Raw genomic sequence first — 27111 nt, 5'->3', positions numbered from 1 at the left:
TCGGTAGGCGGCCGCGGCGGTGGCGGCTGGATACGGAAAGCCGGGCACTGCAGGGCGAGAGGAGAGAGCAAGGCAAAGGCTTTTAGATCTACACCAACCATTGCGGGAACCTCCCAACACACACACACACACATACACACACACTTCCAAGAGCCAGGGGTCTAAAGGTGGCAGCTGGCAGGGGTCAAGGGCCAAGAGCCAATTCCAGAGAGGATGGGCTAGTTAAGACAGTGGTCACAGTGCATAAGACAATGTGCCAAATGAAAACATTGACAAACAATTCTTAAATACAGGATTAAAGCTCATTGCACAATTTTTAAAGGTGGATTGCAATACGTACGTGCAATGTGTTCTCGACATTATCCATCCATTGATCATTCCATCCATCCATCAATCCATCCATCCATAAACATATATACATATACACACACAATTCTAGTGTGTAATATATATTTATATGTGTCTGAGCACACAATATACATGTATGTATGCATGTGCATGGATATGTATCTGTGCATGTGTAAGTGAATATGTACATGCATTGTGTGCAAACACAGTATGTATGTGTGTGTGTATATATTCAGGAGTACGTGCATATGTGTATGTGAATGTATATATATATATATGTGTATTCATATTTGTGTGTATATAATAATATTTGCAAATACATACATTTCAATGTGTTCACACTTATCTCTGAGGATGAACTGTATGGGTGTGAGTTGTCTGTTCATAGGTTTTCCCCATCCCATGTTTAGTTATTTCTCATATTTTCCTTTATGTGCATATATTGCTTTTTAAAAAAAATGTTAATTGAAATACAGTGCTGCTCCAGACATGTGTATGCATCATGAGTGTACATTGAAACAAATCATTCCCAACGTCCCATCAGCCCCCTAACCATTTGTGCAGCTTATAAAACACAGTAACAGCAATGACAGAGAAGTCTGGGAACTCAACTCCTAAGAAGAGAGTGTGGGCAGGGTTTTCTTCCCTGGCGGGGGGGGGGGTTCTCTGAGCAGGATAACTTGCTGAAGAGTCAAGAGGGAAATTAAGCGTGATGCTTGAGACCCCTGGTAATTAATTCTGTTGCCTGGGAGGCCTTCCTCCCACAGCATGCAAATCCTAACCCAGGAGGCCTCCAGGAAACGGCGCTGCCTTCCAGCTCCTGCCACTTCCCCGATTCCCCGGGAGCTCTCACCAGGCTCGCTGTCCCATCCCATTAAACAGCAGGAACTCCTGCCCAAACCCCAAGGCACAGAGAGGGTGCTTTTCTGGGAAAATACATGTGGGGAACCCTGTCTCGGGAGACCTATATCGGAGGCTCAGGAAGCCCTACAGTGAGGGAAACATTAACCCAGTGAGCCCCGCACCCACACTCCATTTTCCCGGACATTCTTTATCTATGTAATGCTTTTGAGAAGAGGGAGGTCAGTCACTTGCTATGCTTCTCTCTCCTATTAGTCTGCATGCTCCTGCAGGCCTTCCTCCACGGCCCTTTCATCTTTGCATCTCCTCCTGCCTCCCCAAGTCAACAACAGGAGCCCCCCGATTTTATCCACAGCAGGGATAAATACTGGGCACCGGAAGCAGGGCGGATGATGTCACTGCCTGACCAGGTGGATGAAGCCGTGGTCAGGCCAAAGGGTGGGCAACCATCCAGCAAACCCTCTCTCCTGGCCCATTTTCTCCTCTGATCCCGCTGCCCTAACAGGAGCTCGGAGGGGTTCCAGAGAGAGGAAGTCACGTGAGATGAGCCAGGGTGTGATGGCTTTCCTCCCTTCCACAGCCCACCATCCATAGCCTTGGGGTTTCACAGTGTGATGGCGTGCCATGCCGGGAAGGACATGGAGTCCCTTTTGGCATGACATCAACGCCAGGAAAGGACTCCTGGCGAAGGAAGCTCTTTTAATTCCTTAACTCAACACACCCACACTTCACTCTTCCTGGAACTCTATTGTATGAAACACCTAACTGCGCCCGGGGTGTTGTATTTCCTGTTGTGCTAAAGTGGTCTCTACCCTGTGTCCAAACTGCCACCAGGGCTTTCCTCTTCCGACTGTCACACTTAACCGTACATGCACTCCACCCCATCTCATCTCATTGCTCCCCACCCTCGGACAGTAAGTTTGTAGCTGCATGGTGGGTGGCAGGGGGTAGGGAGAGGAGAGGGCTCCCACAGAAGTTACTCCCAATTCCATACCACCTCATGGACCTGCATGGATTGGACTCTGATCCTTGAACCTGAGATGAAGACTGACTGGCTGTCATTCGGAATTCTCTGTGTGTTCCTGAAGGGTGAGCAGCAGACCTGTTTCATGGATTGTACCATATCTTTCTCTCAGGAGGATGGTAAAATGCTAGGATGGCTGCACCAAGCCAGAATGAGTCCATCTTTCTATTTGTGTCTGAGACCATACCAGTTATTTGTAACTGTTTTTAAATATATTTTTTAATTGATTTTAGAGAGAAAGGGAGGAGGAGAGATAGAAACATCAATGATGAGAGAGAATCATTGATCGGCTGCCTCCTGCACGTCCCACACTGGGGATGGAGCCCACAACCCGGGCATGTGCCCTGACTAGGAATCCAAACGTGACCTCGTAGTTCATAGGTCGACGTTCAACCACTGAGCCACACAGCTGGGCTGTATCCTGTTTTATTATTAAAAACAAATCGTGCCACTGTACTTAACTCTCAGCCTGCCAGCCCCTAGCATCCACGTCTCCTGGCGCTGGTTTTAAATAATTGTAGAGAGGTGTTGGTCTTAACGGGGAAAGCGGTAAATCCTAATATCATAAAAGCCCAGAACTAATGAGATACGAGGTGTTTGCTCCAGGACCGGGGAGAAAATGAGGGAGCATGGCTTTGACTCCAACTCCATCTCCCCACCGTTCAAACATTAAGTTTTCATAGGAACGCCCTGCATTTTGAAATAAAGAAAATGAAAGATTCACAATCTGGCCGAGCAGCTGGCTGCCAGTGTGAGAAAACACGGTAATTATGCTGACCCATTCATTATCGCCGGCTGCGGTGCCGAGCGAGCGAGGCAAGATCCCTCTCAGCGACAAGCAGGTTTTACAGTAATTCTTGCAGGATTTAGATGTTGGGAGATAACATGAAATAGAAGCTGGGCAGCAGAGCGAGGGGGGCACAGGCTGCTAAAAGTGCAGAGCCAGGGTTCCACCTGCACCCTGTTTCCCACAGAGAGAAAATGGCCTTCCGATGCAGGAGAAGGTACTGATGGGCCTTAACACAAGGCTCTTTGGTCTTCTCTACACAGGCCAGATGCGAGGGGTTCTACTTCTGTTAGAGGAACACAGGGAAGACCGCACATCAGCTCCTGGTGTAAATATTGCTTTTCTGGGGGCCCAGGTCCTCTTACTTAAAATAAGGTGGTTCCATAGCTCATGCATTGGAGCAAAAGCCTCCTGGAGAAAGTGTGTGAGGCTCCCCGATGGATGAGCTCAGCTCTCTCGCTCCTGTTGTCAGTCGAGGACTGGCCCAGGGGCCTGCTGGTCTCTGGTTAGTCATCATCACTAATGAGCATGCCCTTCCTCTTTCTTCCTTCTTCTCCTCAATCTCCCCTTCCGCACTTTTCCCTTCCCCCTCCCGTCCTTCCCTCCTCCCTCCCTCTTCCTTCCTCTCTTTATTTGTTAATCTCCTTCTGGACAAGGCTGCCATGAACTTCCCTGGTGTGCAATAAGTCCTCACTTCACATCCTCAATAGATTCTGCGGTTGTAAGCGGAAAGACATACCATATAACAAAACCAATTTATAGGATGGGCTAATTGATACACACAAGAGCTAAGTTCCCACTGCACCTCATCAACATTATAACAAAACACCGTTCCTGGAGGGCTGGCTGTCCTGACAATCCAGTAGCTTGGACCCTAGAGCTGAAGGACTCTCGCTGGTGCCGGAATGAATGCAAGTTCCATGAGGGCAGTGAGCTCCTTGGCTCTGTCCCCTGGTTTACAAGGCTGCCTGGTGCGGAGCGGCGTCAGGTGCCTAACATCGTGCCTGGCCTCCTGCTGCTGGTTAGCCGATGCCAAGTTGCTTCTTTATGGGGGTAAAGGCCTTACCTCTGTCCTTCCCATCTCTCATAACACTGTCTCCTATACAAATGCCCTGCCCAGCTTTGGCAGAAAAACAGCATGCAAATGACACAATTGGATCTGAATCATGATCCTCATAAAAATAATTTCTGCATCCTTACGTTTTGGGGCTGTATTGGCCCAGGCATACTAACCCGACTCGGAATATCTTTGATTCTGATAAAAAGGGAGGCAAGTCGGATAAGTGTATATTGGGCTTGGTATTACTGCAAACCCTCAACTCGTTTCAGTGCCCTTTTATTGCTGCACAGTGTCAGGATCTGAAGATCGGTTTCCTGTCCTGGGAACAGCAGGACTCACACTTTGCCCCCAGGCAGGTGATAACCTATTAAAGGTGCAGCCCCACACAATGCTCCTGGCGGCCCATCGAATCACAGTCTCTGAAATGCAATGCATTTGTGCAACAAGAAAGAACAGCAAATAGCAATATTTAGAACCCTTAACTTGTCCGATTTGCAGCTGTGCCTTTCATGTGTCCTCCCAGCTCCCTTCGAGGCTGTTCCCCAATGGCTGGTTTAGGACAGCAGGACTCTCTTCTACTGCCACTAAGACAAATCATCAACTTCAAGGGCAAAAAAAGCCACCACTGTTTGTCAAGCTTCCTTTAGACTCAACCTAAGAGGCAACTGCTTTTTCTTCACTTGCCCAGCAGGTATGCTGGTTTGTAGATGCTGGGACATGGTTCACTATATATTTAAAGCAATTATTTGAATAAACACCACCGAACTGGCTTTGTCTTTGGCCCTTCTAGAAAGAGACATCTCAGTATGCACTTTCTTTGTGGCTAGACACTTACTTTGTGTTGAGTGAAGGTTATCATGCCATCTACCAACGCCCCCGCCCCAACCCCTTCTGGAGTTTGGATCCAGCAAGTGGGTAAGAAATGTTTAATAAGCCCGAGCTGGTTTGCTCAGTGGATAGAGCATTGGCCTGTGGACTGAAGGGTCCCAGGTTCGATTCCAGTCAAGGGCACCTGGCAGGGGTGTGGGCTCGATCCCTAGTAGGGCTCCTGCAGGAGGCAGCCAATCAATGATTCTCTCAAATCATTGATGTTTCTCTCTCTCCCTCTCCCTTCCTCTCTGAAATCAATAAAAATATATTTTTTAAAAAAGAAATGTTTAATAAATCTAGTGCCAAATGCCAAATGGAAACTCAGAGTGTCCTCTCCATGTCTGCTAAATCACTGTTAACAAAAGTCGTTCACCTGTCACCCTGCCCAATGTTGGTAAATGTCCATTAAAGAACAGCGTTAGAAAGAAAAGACACCAAATTAGAGGCATTTCTGAGCCTCAACGCTGGAGTTTGATTTTTTTTTTCTAGTTGAACGTCAAGATAATAAACATGTAAACAGGCCATCAATGGGAAACAATGGAGAGTGCTCAGGCTGCCTGATGGATACAGTATAAATCCTTAGTTCTTGGCAGGAGGAGAGAGAGACAAGGGAGGCGAAAACCCATAGGTCCATTATCCTGGAAAGGTTCCTCTGAAACCTTATCCAGCATGAATCAAAGTGAAAAATCTGATATCACTGCAACGAAAATTGGATTTAGCTCATAAGCTAAAAATGAGTTTCTCCCAAAGAAAACAGGGCACCAGCTTTTCGGAGCAAATACCAATTGAGCATCTTGTTGCTACATCAACAGTCTCAGCCCACCCACTCCCAACCTTCAGCTCGATTTATACCCAGAGCCCATTTTGGGGGAGGTGAGTGGAGTAACCCTCTCGGTAAGTGGGAATAGGGAGTTCTTTCTATACCCTGGAACTCGATGAAACGGAAACTTTAGGGATGAAACTTTAGGGATGTAACAAGAGGCGTGCTGTGATGTGCTGGAGGATCAAAGAAAAGCAACATTTTTAAATGGAAGAAGCGTGGGTGTATCAGTCAGCCAAATGAGCCATTTACCCACGTGTCCGCTGCTTCCCGTCTGTCTCCCCCTCAAAGACAAAGCCTTCACCTCCAACCTTCTATGAGCTCTGCCTTCAATGTATTTACCGTGACAAACACATGCTCGCACCCCTCCCCCCTCCGTGTCTTTCACAACGTGGTGCTTACCTTAGAAAATAAACACAAATGAGATCATCTTACCAGCCCAGGAATCCCAAGAGAAGAAACACAAAACCAGTGGAAAATACTTGAGGGTGCTAAACTGCATATTAAAGTTTTAGAGCTCTGGGAGAGATGGCAGAGCAGCAGATGCAAAAGCCGACAGGGGGCAGATTCTACATCAAAGCCGTAAAAATATACAACCGCTTTAATGGGCAATTATTCTTTGCATTTGTGCACTGGGTTGAATTTGCATGAGGTTGCCAGATGCCCAGGAAAAGGTGTGCCATCGGAATGGAGGGGGGGCTCTCTTTTTGTCCCCCATAAAGCCACTTCCTCACCACCCCCGCCTTTGAATGTTTCAAGACTGAGAAACCTTCATGCTAATTTGGGATTGGATTGTTCTGTGGGTAGTTTATAGTAGGAAATATTCACTCACATAATTCTGGGGGTGCAGACGCGATTTCAACAGCAGGCTCACGGTTCTGTGGGATTCCCCTTGGGGGATCTCCTGTTCCATAAGCTGGACCATAAATTAAGAAGTGGCATAATAGGTAACACACTGAAGTGAATAAACAGCCAGCTACAGCTCGATTTCAGAGGCAGAGCATCCTGTGATACACATCACAATGAAGAGCCAGAGAGAGGATTTTCTTTTCTCCAAATGGCAAAAAATATTTGTTTAAATGGATCTCAAATAAAGGTACATCGAATGGGTTTATAACACAGAATTTATACACAACTAGGTCACTATCTTTAAATGACATTACATGGAAAATTGCATGTGATGGGACATATTTAGTTCTGGGTCAAAGTAAAAATGGAAAGGCTTAAATTTTTATTTTTTTAAATTCAGTAATTTCAAGGTTTGGGCGAGGGAGGGAAAGATGAGTACCGCCCATTCTGTCACTTAAGAAAAGACCCAAAGAGCCACTTAATTTGTTGGAATCTCCCGTTCTCGTACTCACATATTTTATCCTGGAAACACGTATTTGGGATCGACTCTCATTTGATTTAGAAATGCAGGTTGATATTAAATACCGCTGTTTAGAAGTGAATAAATCTACATTTTGGACAAACAGTTCCTTATAGGACACCCTCATTTGAAATGCATTGAATAGGAAAACAAAAATTTCTAATTAATGTACAAGTCTAATCACCATTCTCCACATGGAAGAGTAATTTTTCACTGTTCATTTGCTCGGTTTAATCTCAAAACTGACATAACAGAAACGCAGTGTCCTATAAATCTCCACTCACTTGTTTCTTTTAATATTCATATTCCATTGAACTGCAGCTGCTTGTTGCTTCAGTCTATTACAACTTGCAAAAGTGTCGATAAAAATATTATGAAAGGCAAGATGTGTTTCTTCCTGGCTGTGCGTGCCATTTATTTGGGGAAAGACAATAAATGGCTCGTGGATTGTTCCCTGGCCTGCTGCTTGGTGGGTGATTAGTGATTAATTACCTGGCAGCAAATTGACATGGCACGAGGAAATTGACACAGCCCTGATTAATTAACTTTTTATGGGCGGTAGTTACTCACAAAACATTGCGCACCATAATTGAATCTCTCTGCATAACGTCATGGTACAAAAGTTTTAGTCAAATCCAAATTAGCCAGAAGTTTCTAGGCTGTTGTAGGATGTGTGGAAGGGATGGGAAAGGAATTGAACTTGGAGAGAAATGCACATATTTTGAGGGGGATAAAGATGGTGACACTGTACTGGCCGGACCGCCCGGGCTGAAGTCATTGACCTGAATCTTTGCTGTATGAGGCTGAGGCCTCATTTACCCCCAGCCTCTAGCTGCTGCTTCTCGGTTGCTCCTGCAGGTTCTGTCTTTTGTTCAGTCTCTACCGGGTGAGTTAATTCCCTCATTCACATCTTGGTTCCGACATCATCTCCTCCTCCAAGCCTTTTCCTCTCAACTGTACCCTCCACCTCCTACCGGCCTCCACAGTCTCTATCACGCCTCCCCACCCACTCCACTAACCACTCTTTCAATATCTTATTTGATTGCAACTTTATTATATGTCTCTGTGTCGGGATGTCCTGAGGCCTTTATTTTGATCAATACTGTGTCTATAGCACCTAGAAGGTTACCTGGTCCAAGGTAAGTCCTACAATGTTTATGGATTATATGGTCAGGTAAACTAGAACGCCAGAGTAAGTGGTCCAGTTACAAAGGAAAAGTGGGTGATGCTCCATGAACCTGAAGGACTTGCTAAGATGCAGCTTAGGAAGGATGCAGATTTGACAAGAACCTGGTGTAGTGAGAACATTAGTGGCAAGGGACTCTGGGCCTTACGTGCCTAAATGTTCTGGCAGTGATAGCTGGAATAATCCAAGCAACGTCGTGAATACAGTTGGCAAATGGCACTGCCCCATACTCCATTGCCAATGCAGGAGATCTGACTGTGTGTTATAACAGCTACTATTTACTTGGACTTGCTAACCTCCAGATCAATCAGTTAACTCACCAACTCCTTACAAAACCATAGAAACCAGGTTTAATGACTATCTTACTTTCCTGGGAGGAACTAAAGACACAGAGCAGCTCAGAATCTCACCCAATTATCTGAACTCAAGCATCTTAACACTTGAGAGACTATCAGCTTATCTATTACCCAACAGGCAACTAGGACAAAGGCATCCCATGTCAGCCTTGGACAAGGCTTTCTCCATTTTCCTTCCTTCCCATTGTCTGTACAAGCTGCTATTATCATTTCCTTATATCCAAACCACATCCAAAAACACCAGCCCCAATTCATCATGGGCTGAGTTCATCTGCAGAGGAATCTGTCGACAAGTCGCCCTGAGACCTCAATGTGCTCTTTGTTGGGTAGGGGCAGGGGTAAAAGTGGAGGAGGGGGCAGGTGTATTGCTAACCTTCTTTATTTATGTTCTGAGATTTCAAGACACCTGGAAGGGCTTTGCTCCTTTTCTACTAATTGGATACAGGCCGCAGGGGTCACTACTGATTTATGTTCCCAATAAGAGTCCAAGGCAAGTTGTTTCCCTTCTCTACTGGGGCTTATCTCCACATCTGGATGCGAGCCTGGGGGGTCATATTGAATCCAGAAATGTTGGGGAAATGGGCTCTCCCAGCAACGGACGTGGGTTGCACTAGAATGGTGTTACACAGACAAACCTCATCACTGTCAGAATAACAAGCTCCTTGTGACTCAATTCAACTAGAATTTTTCTCCAAGATTTGGAAGATTTGAGCAAGAAACTTTCATAATATTTGGGAGTGTCATGCTTTTTTTTCTGAATAGAATGGATTTAATAGTGTTATCAGTTATTATTTTACTCACAACATGGCTGGAAATAAATATCTTCCTCAGGAAGAAATGTGTCAGGAACCAATAATAATAATAATAATTATAATAATATCATCATCAACAACAACAATAGTGCAATGAACACACAGAGATGTACTCTAAATGTTGAGTCTGGTGTCACCAAAGCAGAAATGCTTCCTAACTTAAAAACAAATTCAAAACACTGCAGCAAAACCACACCCAACACTCATGCACAGGTATTCTTTCATCATTCATGTCTGTGCAACTTTGAATGAGGACAGGAGCTTTGGTTTGTGACTAATTGCCACCCCCCTCTGCCTACCTCCCAAAGTGAGCTGCCTCTTTTCTCCCAGGTTACAAATGGTCCGATTAATCCAACAGAAATATGCTGGATGCCATGGTGGCTGCATGTGCAGTGATGGGCTTTTACTGCGCACAAGACATATTTGTTATCTGTCTACGCACAGGTATTGACAATATCCCCCGGGGCAGGATTTTTGTAACACTTCCTCCCGCAAAACAAGAATGAATCTCTATCTTGGAGTGTTTGACTTGGCAGGACCACAGAAGGCCTTGCAAAAGTGCTTTCTGTCATGTGATGGGATGTTGAAGACAAAACTGGGAGATGCTGAGGTCTATTTTAATTTGGATGAAGGGATTTGCCAAAATCTATTTGTCTGACAAAACCTGTACTGGTGTTAAAATTTAGCTTTTTTTCAGGCAGCCATGGGAAGAAATCAAATAATTTCTATAAATAATTACCTTATCGAGTGCATATACACAGTAAAGGCTCAATTGCTAAATCATTCATGATCTAGCTAACAGCTGGCTGAAACAGCAAGCTCGGTGAATTGCCTCGCCAGGTAGGAAACAGGGCAAGTGAGATAAATTAGCTTCCTTATGTTGGGCTGGATTTCCATGCTCTCTGGGGTTGCTGCGGCTCCACACACGAGCCCCTCGGAGGGGGTGGCAGCGGCTCACTGAATGGGGACACGATGCCAAGGCATCAATCATTTTGCCTCCAGCCATCGCTGTGGGTGTAGCTTGTTGAGGCCATCTGATTTTCAGAGCCAGCTTCCAGATTTGAAAGACTGAGTCCTGATGCTTTGAGTGACACCCTAAGCCAGGGGTGGAGAACCTTTCTCTGCCTAGGGCCATTCAGATACTTATATCATCATTCTCGGGCCATACAAAATGATCAGCTTAAAAACTAGCCTGCTATATTTGGTCGAACATTTCATTAACTCACCATAAGGCTTTGGCAGAGCCAGACCAAATGATTTCCCTGGCCTTGTAGGGTCCGCGGGCCAGATGTTCCCCACCCCTGCTAAGCAAGCCATTTGGACCTAGGGATCCCCAACCTGATGGCAGAACTGGAGCCATCCCCAGACCGTCATGTAGATAAAACTGAATGAACTGCTAAGCAAGCCATTTGGACCTAGGGATCCCCCACCTGATGTCAGAACCTGAGCCATCCCCAGACCCCCATGTAGATAAAACTAATATAAATTCAAAGTAAACATCATTACATAAAAGGGTACGGTCTTTTTTTTTTTTTTTAGTTTTATTCATTTCAAACGGCTGGCCCGCGGGCCGTAGTTTGCCCACGGCTACACTAGACCAACATAAACCTTCCAGACCAGCTTCTTTGAACTTTCTAAAGGCCTGCAGAATATGGCTTCTAAGAAAGAAAGGGAAAGATCAGTCCTTTGTTTGAGGAACTACATTGCCTCAAGCAAATGGAGAGGTTTTCTCACAACAATATTTGATGCTCACAGGTGAGTGGGTATCCAAGATTACCTTCACAGCAAAGAGGGTAGGCCAAGGTCATACCTCTAGTGTAACCATGACAAGTTTTTTTTGACCAACATAAACCTTCCAGACCAGCTTCTTTGGTGAACTTTCTACAGTCCTGCAGAATATGGCTTCTAAGAAAGAAAGGGAAAGATCAGTCCTTTGTTTGAGGAACTACATTGCCTCAAGCAAATGGAAAGGTTTTTTCACAACAATAGTTGATGCTCACAGGTGAGTGGCTATCCATGAATACCTTCACAGCAAAGAGGCTAGGCCAAGGTCACACCTCTAGTGTAACCATGACAATTTAAGCCCAGCTCTGCCTAATTCCAGCTCTTCTCACTAAACCATGTGGATACTCAAAGAGAACTTTGTAGAACCAATACTAGGGGCTAAAAACTATCTTTGGCTGAGTAAAACTCCATTGCATATATATGCACCACATCTTCTTTATCCAGTTGTATACTAATGGACATTTATGTTGCTTTCATATCTTGGATAAACAATGGAATATTACTCAGTCATAAAAAAAAAGAATGAAATCTTGCCATTTGCAAAAACATGAATGGACCTACAAGATACTATGCTAAGTGAAATATCAGACAGAGAAAGACAAGCACCGTATGATTTCACTTACATGTGGAATCTGAAAAACAAAAACTGTAACATAAACAAACAGAACAGAAATAGACTCATAGATACAGAGAACAAACTGATGGCTGGCAGATGGAAGAGGATTTTGTTCACTTACATGTGGAATCTGAAAAACAAAAACCATAAAATAAACAAAACAGAACAGAAATAGACTCAGAGATACAGAGAACAAACTGATGGCCGCCAGATGGAAGAGGATTTAGAAAGAGGTGAAGGGAATAAGAGGTACATATGGGTAGTTACAAAATAGTTAATATAGAAATTTTTGATATTTGCAACCATAAAACAAAGATTTATATTTTTGATATTTATTTTATATATTTCAATGCCATTTAACAAAGAAAAATCAACCAAAAAAATGAGTTCGCGTGTCAGAGGTAACACGCATGTCATAGGTTCGCCATCACTGGCATAGGCAATACAGTCAACAATATTGTAATAACTATCTATGGTGTCAGGTGGGTACTAGACTTATGTGGGGGGGGGGGCTCCCTTTGTAAGTTATATAAATGTCTAACCCAGCCATGGGCAAACTACGGCCCGCGGGCCGGAAATGAATAAAACTAAAAAAAAAAAAAGACCGTACCCTTTTATGTAATGATGTTTACTTTGAATTTATGTTAGTTCACACAAACACTCCATCCATGCTTTTGTTCCGGCCCTCCGGTCCAGTTTCAGAACCCATTGTGGCCCTCGAGTCAAAAAGTTTGCCCACCCCTGGTCTAACCACTATGCTGTACAACTAAAACCAATATAATATTGAATGTCAACTGTAATTGAAAAAAATTAAAAATAAATAAATAAATAAAATGATCTTTGGGAAATGGTGCTTAGATCCCTGTAGCATTCACCAAGGATGGGGATAATATATATCCTTGAGCAGGTGTGCCCATAGAAGTGGTTCTTTTATCTTTGTTTGTTTATTTTTCCATAAAAAGTGACGGGGTACCAGGAGTCCACACAACATGCCAACAAAACCCCAGGAGACAGATCTAAAATGCATGGTGTGTTACTTGGTCCTGAAAGCTGCATTTTTGTTCACACTCCCCACAAGCTCTCCAGGAGCGACAAAATAGCTTTACAAAAATGAAAACATGATTTAAGAAATTGATGGTTTTGGAGTTCTTAGTGAAGCAACTGTTTAAAATATCGTGTTTAAATGAACTATGCCAGGCTCTTTTCCCTCGATGGGAGACAAGCTCAGCTTCCCTTTTATGTATCTCCACACTGTGCAGGGAGATTCACTTTTGAAGAGAAATAAGGCAAAGGGAGGAGGGGGCCACCTCTGCAGTTGGACACCTTTCTATGCAAGAAGCACCAAGAGTCCCTACCCCAGCACTTGAATTATATGAGTGTCATTGGATGTTCTTACTTCCCTCCTAACATGCTCACTCCAGCTCTGCAGCCAATGAGCGGGCATGGCTCCATCTGCAAAGCCAGGTCCCAGGAATGCACACCAGCACCATGGTATCAAACTGCTCCCCTTTTATTCCAGGAATCAATCAGGTCTTAGCTTTGGCCCCTGCAAAGTTCATGTTCAGAGCTCTGAACTCAGAATAGAGGTTTGTGAGTGTTTTCTTTTTTTCTATTTTAAATCCACATTAGTTTGAGAAAGCCAATGATATGCAGATGAGCGCATAAAAAACGTAGCTTCTCAACCCATTGAAGGATTTCCCTCTGGCCCCTGAAAGGGGCTGGTGGCAGGTGGGCATGGTGGAGGAGTTTAATGGGGGAGCTGCACCAGGCAGTCTGCGGCTCCTCCTAAGAAAAGCAAGTGTTAAAAAGTGCTTTCTGTCAGTGGGATCACAGGACTCGGGTTTCCAGGGAATTCCCCCAGAACAACTGCCTCGCTGCCTTTCAGAAACGTCTCATCTTGGCCTTGTTCGCTGGCTGTGCGCGCACGGGAATCCCAGGACAACGTGGTTTATTGTTTTAATATCTGTCTGACACAAAGCAAACCATCCTCTGGTGACTCCTTATCTGTCATATGTGTTTCTGTGAAAGAAATATCAAGACAAATAAGATGTTTGGGGGCATACCGCGGGACGGCAGGTTTTGCAATCAGCGGTCTTTTGCAGAAGGGAGACCCCCGTCTGAAAAAGAAGCAAGCCACCATTCTGCATGGAGATTAATAGCCAAAGCGCCGGGGAGCCGAGAGCAGCTGCCTGGGATGTGGCTCCTCTGCAGATTCTTCCCTTGAAGTAACTAAGGGTGGAGTGTGTCTTACTAGTGATTTTTTAAATTTTCCTGAAATAGATTTTTTTTTTAAAAAAAGGACAAAGCAGAAGTAATGGGATTATTACTATTTAGCCAAAGTCACCACACGGATGTCGATGAGGAAGCTAACCCAGTTGGGCTGGAAATGGTGGGGACTGAAAATACAAATGGACCTCTTCAGAAAACTGGTGTCCAGGCAGAATCACTAGGGGGAAAAAAAAACACTCTTAAAAGTAACCTCTTAATAAATGAGAGATGTGCTGGGCCGTGGGAATGCAGGGCAGATGGAGCAAAGCGAGGAGATGGTGCTCGGGCGATGGAGAAAGAATGGTTCCCGGGGTCCCTTCATCAGCAGTGGCTGCTGACAACTGGGGACAAGCCCTGTTCAGTCCATCAGGTGTGTGCTATGATTGGGGTGACAGGCAGAGCATGGCCCATGGTAGGTGTCTCCAAATCTCTTCTTCCATGAATTCAACGAGGGAACTAGGACTGCAGAAGCTAAGTGTGTCTGTCTATGGGGTGGAATGATGGGGAAGGCAGTGACATTTAGTTCACCTACCAGGAGGTGTTAGCAGTGGGTAAATCTCCTATCGGGAAAGACCTCCCAAATATCCCTAGGAGTAGTGTGTTTGCAATTCTGAGATCTTAGCCTTATATATCTGTCTATCATGTCTCTTGTCTACGAGAATGTAGGCACTATAGAGTCAACTTGTGGATCTCATGTTCATGTAGCAGTCACAGTGCATAGAATGGTAGCTGGCATATGGAAAGAACCTGATAGGTTGAATAAAGTGATGCCTTTTCAATCCCCTGCCCCATCTAAGGACAGATGAGTGAAGAGGAAGGACTTGTTTCAGAGGCAGTGACAGAGGGCACACGCTGTCACCATAATGCTGAGTCATGGACACAGGAGGAATGAAGCACTGGCTGATTCCTGATCAGAAGGATCCGCCTGAGCGCCTCTGGGAGCCAGCATTGGGCAGTGTGCGGAAGGAACCAGAAGAGGCCTGGGTGGAGGGTGAGGGATCCTGGGAGGGCGGAGCGAGTCTCACTATCCATCCCAGGAAAACAGCACCAAAACAAAGCCTCCACAGCCAGATCTGTTTGTTGTTTATTGTGAGAGCAAAACTACATCAGTTGAACCTGTATCTCTAGACTGAATTCGTGTCTACATTCTAATTGAATATGTACCAGGGAGAGGGTGTTCTTTTACATGCTTACCTTCCATTATTTGTGTTAAAATGTGACAAAATAATTCAAAATGCCAAAAATGCATGAGGGTGCACATTGAAAGAAGTCTCCTTTGCCCTAGATGGCTCAGTAGATAGAGCATAACCCCTGCCCTAGATGGTTTGGCTCAGTAGATAGAGCATAACCCTGCAGATTGAAGGGTGTCGGGTTTGATTCTGGTCAAGGGCACATGCCCGGGTTGCAGGCTTGATCCCCAATGGGGGATGTGCAGGAGGCAGCTGACCAATGATTCTCTCTCATCATGGATGTTTCTATCTCTCTCCCTTTCCCTTCCTCTCTGAAATCAATAAAAATGTATTAAAAATAAGTCTTTCTTATCTCCACCCCCAGGGAGCCAGCTGCCTTGTGCCCTGCCCACTTATTTATTTATCTTTATTGCTGAAAGTCTTACAGATGTCCCACTATATATTTTTTTATTTTATTGATTTTTTTTATAGAGAGGAAGGGAGAGGGATAGAGAGTAAGAAACATCAATGAGAGAGAAACATTGATCAGCTGCCTCCTGCACACTCCCTACTGGGGATGTGCCCACAACCAAGGTATATGCCCTGACCAGAATCGAACCTGGGACCCTTGAGTCCATAGGCCGATGCTCTATCCACTGAGCCAAACCGGTTAGGGCCAGATGTCCCATTTTAAATGATGGCCTGACAAAGGGGTTGATAACCTATAGGCCAAATCTGGCTTGAAGGCTGTTTTGTAAATAAAGTTTTATTGAAAGCACAGCCACACCTATTTATTTATTTATAGCCTATGGTGAGTTTCAAGAGACTAGATGGTCCATAAGACTGGAACTATTTACTCTCTGGCCCTTTAAAGAACAACTTTGCCAACCCTGACTAGTCAGAGCAGCTGGGGAAGAATGGCCTCTCCAGAAATCCGGGGATGGGATGGATAATCGGGGCTGAGCGCAGAGGCTGGGCAGCTGCTTAGAGTTTCTGCCTGACCACTCCCTGTGCGGACGTTTCCAGAAGCAGAGCAGGTGGCACTGCTGTTTTGCAGCCACTGGTGGGAAAATTTAGAGACCAGGAAAGGTGGAAGTCTTGAAATTCTGTTAGGATGGGTTCACACTGATCTGGCTGTGGGACACTGCACAAGTTCCTTACTCCCTCTGACCTCAAATTTTCTCATGTAAAAGGAGGCAGAATAATCACACCTATTTCATAGTTACCTTGTGAGGATTAATTGAGAAAGTTCATGTGCATGGTTAGCAGAAAGCTCAACATATAGGAAGTTCTCAATATCCATTTATTATTATTATTTGATATATCAGGGCTGGAACTAGGGTAAGATTAGTTAGGCACTCACTTTGGGTGTAAAATTTAAATGAGGGACCACCAAGTAAACAAGTAATCAAGGTGAAGTATAGTTCGGTGCAATTATAAAAAAATAAAATTATTGTAAACAATTTCATGGGAAACAGACTATCCAAATTTAAATAAAGAGCCCTGACCAGTATGGTTCAGTTGGTTGGGCACTGTCCTGTGCACCAAAAGGTTGCTGGTTCAATTCCAGGTCAGGGGCATGCCTGGATTGTGGGCTCAATCCCTGAGGTCACAGGAGGCAGCAGATCCATGTTCTGCTCTCACATCCATTTTTCTCTTTCTCTCTCCCTTGCCCTTGCCCTCTTCTCTAAAAAATATCAATAGAAATATATTTTTAAATTTTAGAGAAAGAGGTGCTATGCTGAGCCACATTGGATCCTAAGGCAAAATAAAAATTAATAATAATCATCCTATCTTTAGGAAACCTGTTGATATTTATTCCATGAAATTTTTCCATTAAACATCAATATTTTGAAATATTGCTTAATATATTATTCACCTTGATGACTGAGCTTTCTGGAGCCTCTGTACATTTTGTCTGAGGGGAGTGCCTCACTTTCCTCAATCTAGTCCCAGATTATTCTACTCTAGAAACTATTAGAAAAGCCTTTCTGGGAGGCTGTCAGGAAGCTCTGAGTTACTGGAAAGAGGGAGAAAGAAGATGTGTGGTTTTTTTTAAACCGATGTATCAGTAACACAATGCCCTGGATGTGCACTTTCTATTATTGAACTCAGTCTAGTGACATTTTCTGTATTGGGTAGAAGAAAGAGGAAGCCATAAATTAACAAAGGCCATTGCTTTAATTACAGAAACCAATGGAAGCTCTATCCATTACCTAAACGTAGAAAGTGCAGGCCTGATTTATGTATGTTTCTGCCACTTAAATCATTGTTTTATGAATTCCACACAATTACTTCCATACAATCTGCAATCAATATATCAATTAAAACTATGCCACTACCACTTGCCCTTGAGTTTCATAAAAGTGAATAGAGGAGATGATTTTGCATTTTGATAACATTAAGGTTTCTGAGCATCTGTCTGTGATAACAGATTTTTTTCCTCCTTGTTGTCAGGGGTGAAAATTTAGGAGGAATAAACAGTTATCTTCCTTTTATTTCAGGATTTGTCTGTATATGGATTGAAAGTGGTGGCTTCCATGTAACTATGTGAAAATACTTGTTTGCATTGATAAGCATATAGAACCACACAGAAATTGCTGCTGAAAAATGCTTTTTTTCTGAGCCCTTGACAATGAAACTGGGCCCTCTGTGACAAGGTGGTTTCCTATGGACTAAAGTCTGCTCACTCCTCCAACCCTAAATAAATGTGTTGACCTTTAAGTCCCACTATGATAGTACTTAGAAATGGGAGGTACTTAGGTTTAGATAAGGTCATAAGGATGGGGCCCTTAGGAAAGGATTAGTGCCTTTAGAGTGTCATATGAAGACACAATGAGAAGGCCATCATCTATCAGCCAGGAAGAATTCTCACCAGAACAGACCATGCTGGCACTATGGTGAAGTAACAAAAGAAAAGACAGATATATTTGCCTATGTAATTAAGACAATATGCTGGAATGTAAGCAAAATCAAATGACCAAAATAGGATAGATATTGGCAACATCTATCCTATACTCAGGTTATTCTCCCTGATGAATAATGATGTCTCAATGTGAATTAAAATAAATGAGTAAACACACGAGAGAAATGAGCAGATGTGTACTGAAAAGTCACTCGTGGTAACATCCAAACGACAATTAAATTTTTGAAGGATGATGCTCTTCACTAGGAGAAAGGCAAATGCTCACTGGAGCAAACTGAGATGCTATTTTTCATCCATCCAATTTGCAAAATTAAAGAAAAAGCAAAATATGCAGGTGCTGGCAAGAATGTTTGGATGGAACAAACAGCCCCATGTTTGGGAGCCTAGATGTAAAATGTAAAGCCCTGGTGTGTCAGGGTATATGTAAAAATGTTTGTGGGGTGGTATAAAATGGAGCTTGAACTACCATGGATAGAGAATGGTTGAATAAACTGCAGAGCACCCAAGCCATGGAACAGCATGACACTATCATAAGACTTAACAGGAGATGGTTCACGTGTGTTATCCAATGAAATGAAACATGATTCGTATGTGTACACTGCCCCCTGTTTAAATTGTACTATTACCACTACCCCTGGCATGTGAGTCTGTCCTTCTTTGCATTATTATGAAAACATGTGGAAAGATACTTACCAGGGATTCAATGTGAATTACTCAAGGAATTTGTGTTTTTTAATAAAGTGGGACTATTTTACCATGTTATTCCATACGTGTGTGTTTCGGTTTATTGGCATGTTTCCCCGATTATAGTGAGCCCATCCATGTCTCTTTTGTCATTGAAAATCTATTTGTAAAATGGTAAAGAAAATAAAGCTGATATTTACCTCCTTCTGGAAACATCTACTCCATATGGAAAAGAGGGTGAGTGATTGCTGGCTTTGCTCATCCATAGTGGAGGTGGGCTTTCATATTTATGGAACCAATGATTTACTGCTGCGTGTTTCAGAGAGTAGAAACCAGAGTAACGCCTTAACTTGGCAGAGAGGTGAGATGTTCTTTACCTTCCTACTTTGGCCTGGAGACATGTTTATATTATGCATTCACTGTGTGCAGACAGTGCTAATGTGGCTGGTGCCTTTCACTTGGGACAGGCAAGGCCTACTGACCACTGACCCAGGGGTTGTACTGTTTGTTACTCAAAGCAAACACATGATTAATTAATTAATATTGTTTTATAATTGCCCTGGCTGGGTGGCTCAGCTGGTGAGTCATTCTGTACACCAAAAGGTTGCAGGTTCGATTCTCCATCAGGTCACATACCTAGGTTTTAGGTTCAATCCCTGGTCAGGACACATACAGGAGGTAGCTAATCAATGTTTTTTCTCTCACATCAATATCTCTCTCTTCCTCTTTCAAATTAATTTTAAAAAGTTGTTTTAAAATGATTAAAAGTATTTTATTAGTTTAATTTAGTTGATTAAAATTAATATCTTAAGACAACAATATTAATACTACATGTTTTGCATTTGGGGCAAGATGATCTTCCCTTATTCTCTGGAGTTTTGCTCTGACTTTATTTAAGTTTGATAGAAAGTAGGCCCATTGTACACTCGGAATGAGTGGTTTGTGAGGGCATGTAAGAGGATGTTTGATGTCCCATGACACTTGAACTAGGGTTTCACACTATGCTAAAGGGCATGAGGAGGAGAAACTGAAGTCAGTCGTATGAGATGGGAGGCTCTATGGGATTAGGCTATATTGACAACGCCTGCGTGAAAACCTTTCTCTGCATGCTTTCGTGTCCTGGGTCGTGCTATGAGGATGGTTCACTTAAGGGGGAAAACCCATTATGCAAAAATGCATCTGAAAAAACAGATAACTTCAGTAGAGTTATTTTCATTACTGACTAATTCAACAGGGTTCCTTTAAAAACCATCTCCCCTACTGCATTTAAGGGTGTTATTTACAGACGATGAGCTATTTGGCTACAAAGCAGGACAATTTAAGTTTAAAACATCTAAGGCCAGGTAAAGATTCGTGAAACAAATACAAACTCAGAAGTGCTCATAGAGGCCAGTGAACACAGAGGATACAATTTACAAAAGTGCAATGTATTTCCCCCTTTTCCAGGAGCACAACTGCTCCTCCAAAGCGAGAAGCATGCACTTTCAAGCTAAAAACCAGGTGAATCCTCAATAATGGCTGAGAAGAGAGGGGGCCTCAGTTTTTGTGGAAAAGGCTGGATCCTTAGAGAAAAAGAGGCCACATTGTTCAGACCTCAGAGACAAGGCATCTGGCCCTTACCCAGGTGTATGTCACACCTGGAGAGAGGAGAGGTATCTCAGGTGACTGTGTCTGGTGAAAATGGGGTGTGACTTTGTACCAGGATGTACACCTTAATCTGAAAGAGGAAACACAGTAAATGTTGCAAAGAAGACAGCTAATTGCAAACAGCCTGGCCCAAAAGGCATTGCTGACTTGGAGAAGAGGGAGAAAGGAAGTCTTAGCCAAGTGCTTTGGGAGGAATGGACAATCTTTACACTCAGCAATAATGCGTAGCCTCAGGATACAGATAATGGAAGGCCCCTCCAGCCACCCAGCTGGAGAAGGGGAGGTCTCAGGTTGGCTGCCCTTACAAAACACTAACTGAGCCGGTCAGTCTAAATACCATTACTGGAGGGGTAAGAAACCAGCTTTTGTTTTGTTTTGTTATGGGCTAGGAGGGTTAGCTAGTCACTGTTGTTGTCTTTGATACTAATACATACCAGGGCATTGCTTTTCCTTATTATTTTTGAAAAATTGCTATCAATCTAAGTATCCCAAATGGAGGGGGGGGGTAGATTAAAATGTAATATCATGAAACAACAGATTATTATGAGGTCATTAACCTATTTGCATAAAGTACACATGACAGGATAAGTGAAAATAATAGGATGACAAATGTGTAGATAATATGACTGATTATACAATTTTAAAATGAAGGGTGTTGGGCACACACACATCATACAGTTTCTATAATTATTATAAATCTTTACTCTTAAACTCAGAAAAAAAGTATTATAAACAGTGAAGCAACAGTCCCATTGTCTATTTTCAATAATAAAATGGATCCATTAGGTCAGTGCCGTAGACCAATTCCAGCATGTCATAATTTCAAGAGTTTCATCAAAAGGTTGATGAGACTTGGGGACTCAACAGGGTTGAGTCACACATGTAGTCACCTGTTGGGAATGGCTAAAGGCATTTCCCCAAACCTGAATAGGAAACTGATTGTGGCTGCCAGACAGTTAAAGGGCATCTTAATCTACATGTTATTGCCTCCTACTGGCCAAACACCTGGATAACCGGAGGCTAATTCCCCCAAACTGACAATGCTTCTGTACCCTTTGAAACCTTACCCTTTAAGTGTATTATCTCCACCTTGCCTTAGGACAAATTGTGTTAATAAAAGCAAGGGTCCTAGGCAAGGAGGGAGTCTTCAGTTCCTTTAGCTGAAGGTCCTCTGACCCCAACTGCCTTTCAAAATTATATCTCATCTCCGGACTCTTTATTAGTCTCTGGATTCCTATGTCAACAATGCGCAGCCTTTTCCAGATTTCTGAACCCTTCTTGATGCTGGGACATGAACCCCGGCAGTCAAGAGTTCAGAATACTTTTTTAAATAAAGAGTCAGATTACCAAGATTTTAGGCTCTGTGGGCGACCTATGTCTCTTTCCCATTATTTCTGTTTTTGTTTTGTTTTGATAATGCTTTTAAAAAATCTAAACTCATTCTTTGCTCACAAGCCTTACAAAAGCAGGCTGTGTGCTGGATGTGACCCTTGGCTGTAGTTTGCTGACCACTGCATCACATGATTTCATCTCCCATGTGTTTCACTGATTTTAATATGGAGAACGGAAACAGGTATCACATGCTCTCACTTATATGTGGAATCTAATGAACAAAACAAAATAAACTGACAGACAGAACAGGTCCAAAGGCACGGATGCATGGAACAGACTGACAGATCTCAGAGGGCAGGGGAGTGGGAGCCTAGAAGAGATTAATCAATGAACTTATATGCATATGTGTATAGCCCATGGACACAGATAATAGTGTAGTGAAGGCCTGGGGTGGGGCAGAGGCTGGGTGGAGTGGGGAGGCAAAAAGGGGGACATAGAGGACATCTGTAATACTGTCAACAATAAAAACAATTAAAAATTTAAATAAATATGGAGAACTGTGGCCTGGTTCTGTGTTTGACACAATCACACACACATTCCCTGAGTCGATCTAGAATGGCTGTACCAATTAAAACCAGCATTTTTAAAACTTGATTTATTTCATGCCCTTCTGAAAAGAAAACGGAAAAACGGAAATATAAATACAACCTATGATTATAGAAAGCCACACTGTCCAATATGGTGGCCATTAGCCTCTCAAGGCTAATTAGAGTAACACTAATTAAAATTAAGTAAAATGAAAAAGTCAGTGTCTCGGTCCTAGGAGCACACTCACTGGACAGTGCGGAGATAGGCGGTTTCCTCCCAGATGGTCCCGTAGGATGACTGTATTAAAGAACAAAACTAAGGAACCCTCTGGAATTCAGCCCAACTCTCCTTCAGAAATAGTGTGTATAGAGATGACGGAGGGATCTGTATACTGGGATGATGATGAGATTTAGAGTCAAATGGGGCCAGAAGATTAATTTCCCCAGGTTTGAGAAACAAATCTACCCTATACTGGCTGGGTGGTCCTGAGTGAATCACCCCACTTCTCTGTGCCCCCCATTTCCTAGGCTGTAAAGCAAACATTACAAAACCTACCTGGTGCAGATTTTGTGAGGATCAAAAACAAGGCTGAGCATGTGAAAAGGTACAGTAGCATTCTCATCTACGATATGTATGCACAGGCATCTGCCCTGGCCCAAATGGGACACTTTTCATAAATTCGGGAAGAGCCACATCTGGCTGGTATGGCTAGCTTCTTGGACACCTTGCATTTCATGAATGTCAGAGCTGCCATTGAAGATGATGCTCTGGTTGGGAGAAGCCCTTGGCTGCCCACATGACCTGAAGCCTTCAGGGACCCTCATGTTTCTCGTGATCATGTTTTGGGGTCCCTGTCACTGCTTCTAACTGTTGCCCCACAATGAAGAGGTGGGTTTATCTCAGCCTTTGGGAATTGAGATGCTCGGTCTTGACAGGTGGTCAGGCTTCTCCTGTCTCTCATCCTCTAATCATCATGAGCCTGCGTCCTCCGCTCTCTCCCACCCCCTCTCTAGCCCGTCTCAGAAGCATCCCACTTCCCCATGGTCTCACTTCTGAGCACGGATCCCAATGAGGACCTGCTTGGGCAGGTATAGGAATTGCATAGGGTGTACACACACAGTATGAAATAGATGACAAGGTCAGACTGAGGAGGGGCTGGGAACCATGTGGCATCCAGGAGCACTTTATGTCCTGCTCTGTGAATTGAGAGAGGGAGTGGCCATTGCAGGGGTCCTCAAACTTTTTAAACAGGGGGCCAGTTCACTGTCCCTCAGACCATTGGAGGGCCGGACTATAGTTTAAAAAAAAAAAACTATGAACAAATTCCTACGCACATTGCACATATCTTATTTTGAAGTAAAAAACAAAACGGGAACAAATAAAATATTTGTATTTGCATGTGGCCCACGGGCCGTAATTTGAGGACCCCTGCTTCAGAGCATCCACCCCAGGCAGAGCAACCCTTGTTTTCCACCTCAACATTGTGATCTGGCTTCCCTTGTTATTTTGGTTTCCTCCCCCTAGTCCTTGATGGGTATACTTACATCTATTAGAGAACCTTTAACTTGTTGTTTCCCCTAGTTAAATGGGGGGGGGGGGTGCAACCATATTCTTTTCTCTCCTCCTGCTCCTCCTCCTCCTCCTCCTTCTCCTCCTCCTCTTCCTCAATGGAATCACATAGCCTAGGATAGAACAGCCTTGCAAACAAGTCACTAGCCCAGGCTACTCATATTTCCCACAGTGAGGAAATTCCTTTCAAGAGGACTGACCTAGCACCTCTGCTAGGCTAGGGTGCCAGTTGAATGGCCTGAATGTTTTAATTCAATATTTCTCCTATGAATTTACAAAGCTGTGGTAGGAGGCAGGCAATGAGCTATAGCTTCTTCCCTCCTTCCCTTCCCTTCCCCTCCCCGACCCCAATACCCCATGTCCCATCCATTGGACCCAGTCCTGACAGGTCTGCACAAAGAATGGCTGGGACATCGGGACGTGAGGATTCAGACGTAATGAGCAGAGGGATTGGATGCTAAGGCAACGGGAAACGGAGACATGCTCATGGAAATCAAATTCACCTGGAGGGGGCCACGCGGGAGGGCGGTGCGGAGGGAGGGGAAGGGGACTTACATGGCAGGGAAGGTGACTGGACTCAGAGTTATGTCACAAAACAAAAAAAGGAGCCACAACATGGGCTTACTTGCGGAAGTATATACAAGTGAACTGGGGGCACTGTACATGGAAGATCCCTCCTGGTTTGCCTGGCACAACAGCACCGTGCCTACGAAAGAGAGAGAGATAGATGGTATCTGGTTTGGGAACAGGCACACTACACCTGAGAGATCACGGCAACGCAAACGAGAAAGGCAGGCAAATGAAAACATAGCCACACCCCAGAGCGCGTGACGGGACCCCCACAGCAGCCCCTGCCTTAGCCAGAGGGAGCCGGGGAGGCCCGCCCCCAGCCCACCAAGCACATGTCATTCCTTTCCCCACGGGGTGGGCGTAGAGGAGCCTGGCTGGCCCAGGACCCCACCTTCAGGTCCATAACGGAAGCAGCATGCCATGCTCAAAGGGGAGTGTGGAAATTTCAGGGAGAATGAGATAGCAAGCCTGACTCAGACTCTACTTGGCTGTGTGATCATGGTGAGTGACTGTACCTCTCTGTGCCTTGGGAGTCCCATCTGGAAAACGGGGTGAATATACCTACCTGCAGGAGGGGTGGTGAATCGTATGACGGAGACGTGCCCATCACAGGGGCTGGTTCAGAATCATTACTCAGCAAATGGCAAGCAAGTGTGTTGCTATGTTTACAGAAAAGTGTTCCTCCCCCACCACCCACACTTAAGTCCAAATCAGTTCTTCTGAGGAAGAGCACAAGTAAGACAGGGAAGAAATAAATGCAACTTTCGCTGTTCCTGTGACCCACCCTGACCCCCCCGTGGACTCGGGGTGAGACCATCTAGGACTTCTGCATCTCCTGCATCTCCCCTAAAGCTCCCAGTCCCCAATGGGAGAGGCTGTGTCACCGCCCCTGAAGACTGCCCACAGCGGCACTACAGTGAGGACTTGCCCCCCGATTTACAGCAAAGGGCCCCACTCATCCTTGCAAAGAGGAAGCTTATAGCGGGAAGAACGGTGGACTCCTGAGATATCTCTCAATCTAGGCCATGTTTTGCTCAACCACCCCCACCAAGGATAACCAGGGCCAGAGCTCTTCGGGGTATCAAGTCTGCTCTCCTACTGCTGCTCAAACTCCAAGGCTTTGCAAAGTGGGAGGGAGACATTTGAGGAGCTTGCCGCCCATTCCTGACGATGGGAATACACTTCGCTGTCCAGTCAAGGTCAGCACCTCCACTGGTCTCTGTATTCTCCCACCATTCTAGGAAAGCCATCCCCTAGGAAAGGAAGCCTGAGTCTCAGGGAACCTGGAACTCACCTGGACCCTTGGAGACCTGCCCTCGGGTGATGAGGGGGACATTCTATAACCTTTTTGTACCTTACCCACGTTCAACACAAGTGTAGTTAAAACTTCCAGAGTGAATGGGGCTTTACCAAATAGAGAGGGGCTGCCACAGGACGCCATTAAGAGACAGCGATCTTTCCTGATGTACAAACCCAGACACAACTCCAAAGGTGGTCTCCTCACCTCTATTCCCCCGTCCCACAGGTGCCAAGCCAAAACAGAGGGATCGCAGGAGGACCCTGAGGGGCCGTCCCCAATTCCACTTCTCCCCGATCCTAGTGTCTCTCTGGATTTGGTACATTATTTCCAGGTTACACAAAGTTCTATTAACATTCCTGACTCATCTCTCCTTCCCCCAACACCAGGTCGGCCCAGTCCCTCCAATGTGTGACTGACGAGGAGAAGTAGCCCCTGGAAGGAAGTTCCGTCTGAAGGAATGTCCCCTAGTCCCTCTCCTGCTTGCCTTGGGGTCCTGGGCATAGAGCTGGAGGACAGCCCCCCACCTCCTCCTCCCTAAAAGCCCAGATGTAAGAGTGGAATTCACTGACCTTCCCTTGGTAGCAAGTGGATGGGCCTGAGTCATAAACAACCTTTGCTAAACGGACAGTGCTTTCTTCTTCCTACTGTAGGTGAGAACAGTTTATTGTAACTTATGAGCCTTCACATGACCTACTTTCTCCGCAGTGGGTATTTCCAGTTCTGTCAGGAGGCTGGTCTGTGATGGGGATGAACCGCAAATGAACTGAACATCAGACCATGGGATTCGGGTTCTAAAATCAACCAACAGGAGGTAGGACACCCAGCAGAAAAGACAGGCCCTAACCCCACTGCTTTTCCAGTGAGACTCCTTTGGCTCATTGCTAGAACTCTTGGAGAGAAGCTAATGTTTCCGTGGGATCGAGAGAGAGCTACTAAATCACAACCTTCTAGAGTGGGGCTACGGAAGGTGGGGCAGGAGAAAGTTCTTCCATGAGACTTTCCCGGGCACCCCTGGTTAAGAACCTCCATTAATACCGCCAGTTTGGCTCAGTGGTTGAACATCAACCTATGAACCAGGAAGTCATAGTTCAATGCCCAGTCAGGGCACATGCCCTGGTTGCAGGCTCAACCCCCAGTAAGGGGGTGTACAGGAGGCAGCTATTA

General features: G+C 44.6%; 1 protein-coding gene across 1 annotated transcript in view; it reads right to left on the bottom strand.

Moving 5' to 3' along the window:
* The window catches only part of RBFOX1 (RNA binding protein, fox-1 homolog (C. elegans) 1), a 374033-nt gene that overhangs the window by 59413 nt on the left and 287509 nt on the right, over positions 1 to 27111 (bottom strand). The window contains exons 8-9 of the mRNA XM_015563803.1: positions 24703 to 24783; positions 1 to 47 (exon numbers count right to left, since the gene is read on the bottom strand). Coding sequence (XP_015419289.1) covers positions 1 to 47; positions 24703 to 24783 — 128 coding nt within the window. The remainder of the gene's footprint in view (positions 48 to 24702; positions 24784 to 27111) is intronic.

The sequence above is a fragment of the Myotis davidii genome, unplaced genomic scaffold, assembly GCF_000327345.1.
Source record: "Myotis davidii unplaced genomic scaffold, ASM32734v1 scaffold639, whole genome shotgun sequence".
Classification (NCBI taxonomy): Eukaryota; Metazoa; Chordata; class Mammalia; order Chiroptera; family Vespertilionidae; genus Myotis; species Myotis davidii.
Note: the sequence above shows the minus strand (reverse complement) of the source record. Positions and strands in the feature narration are given on the sequence as shown.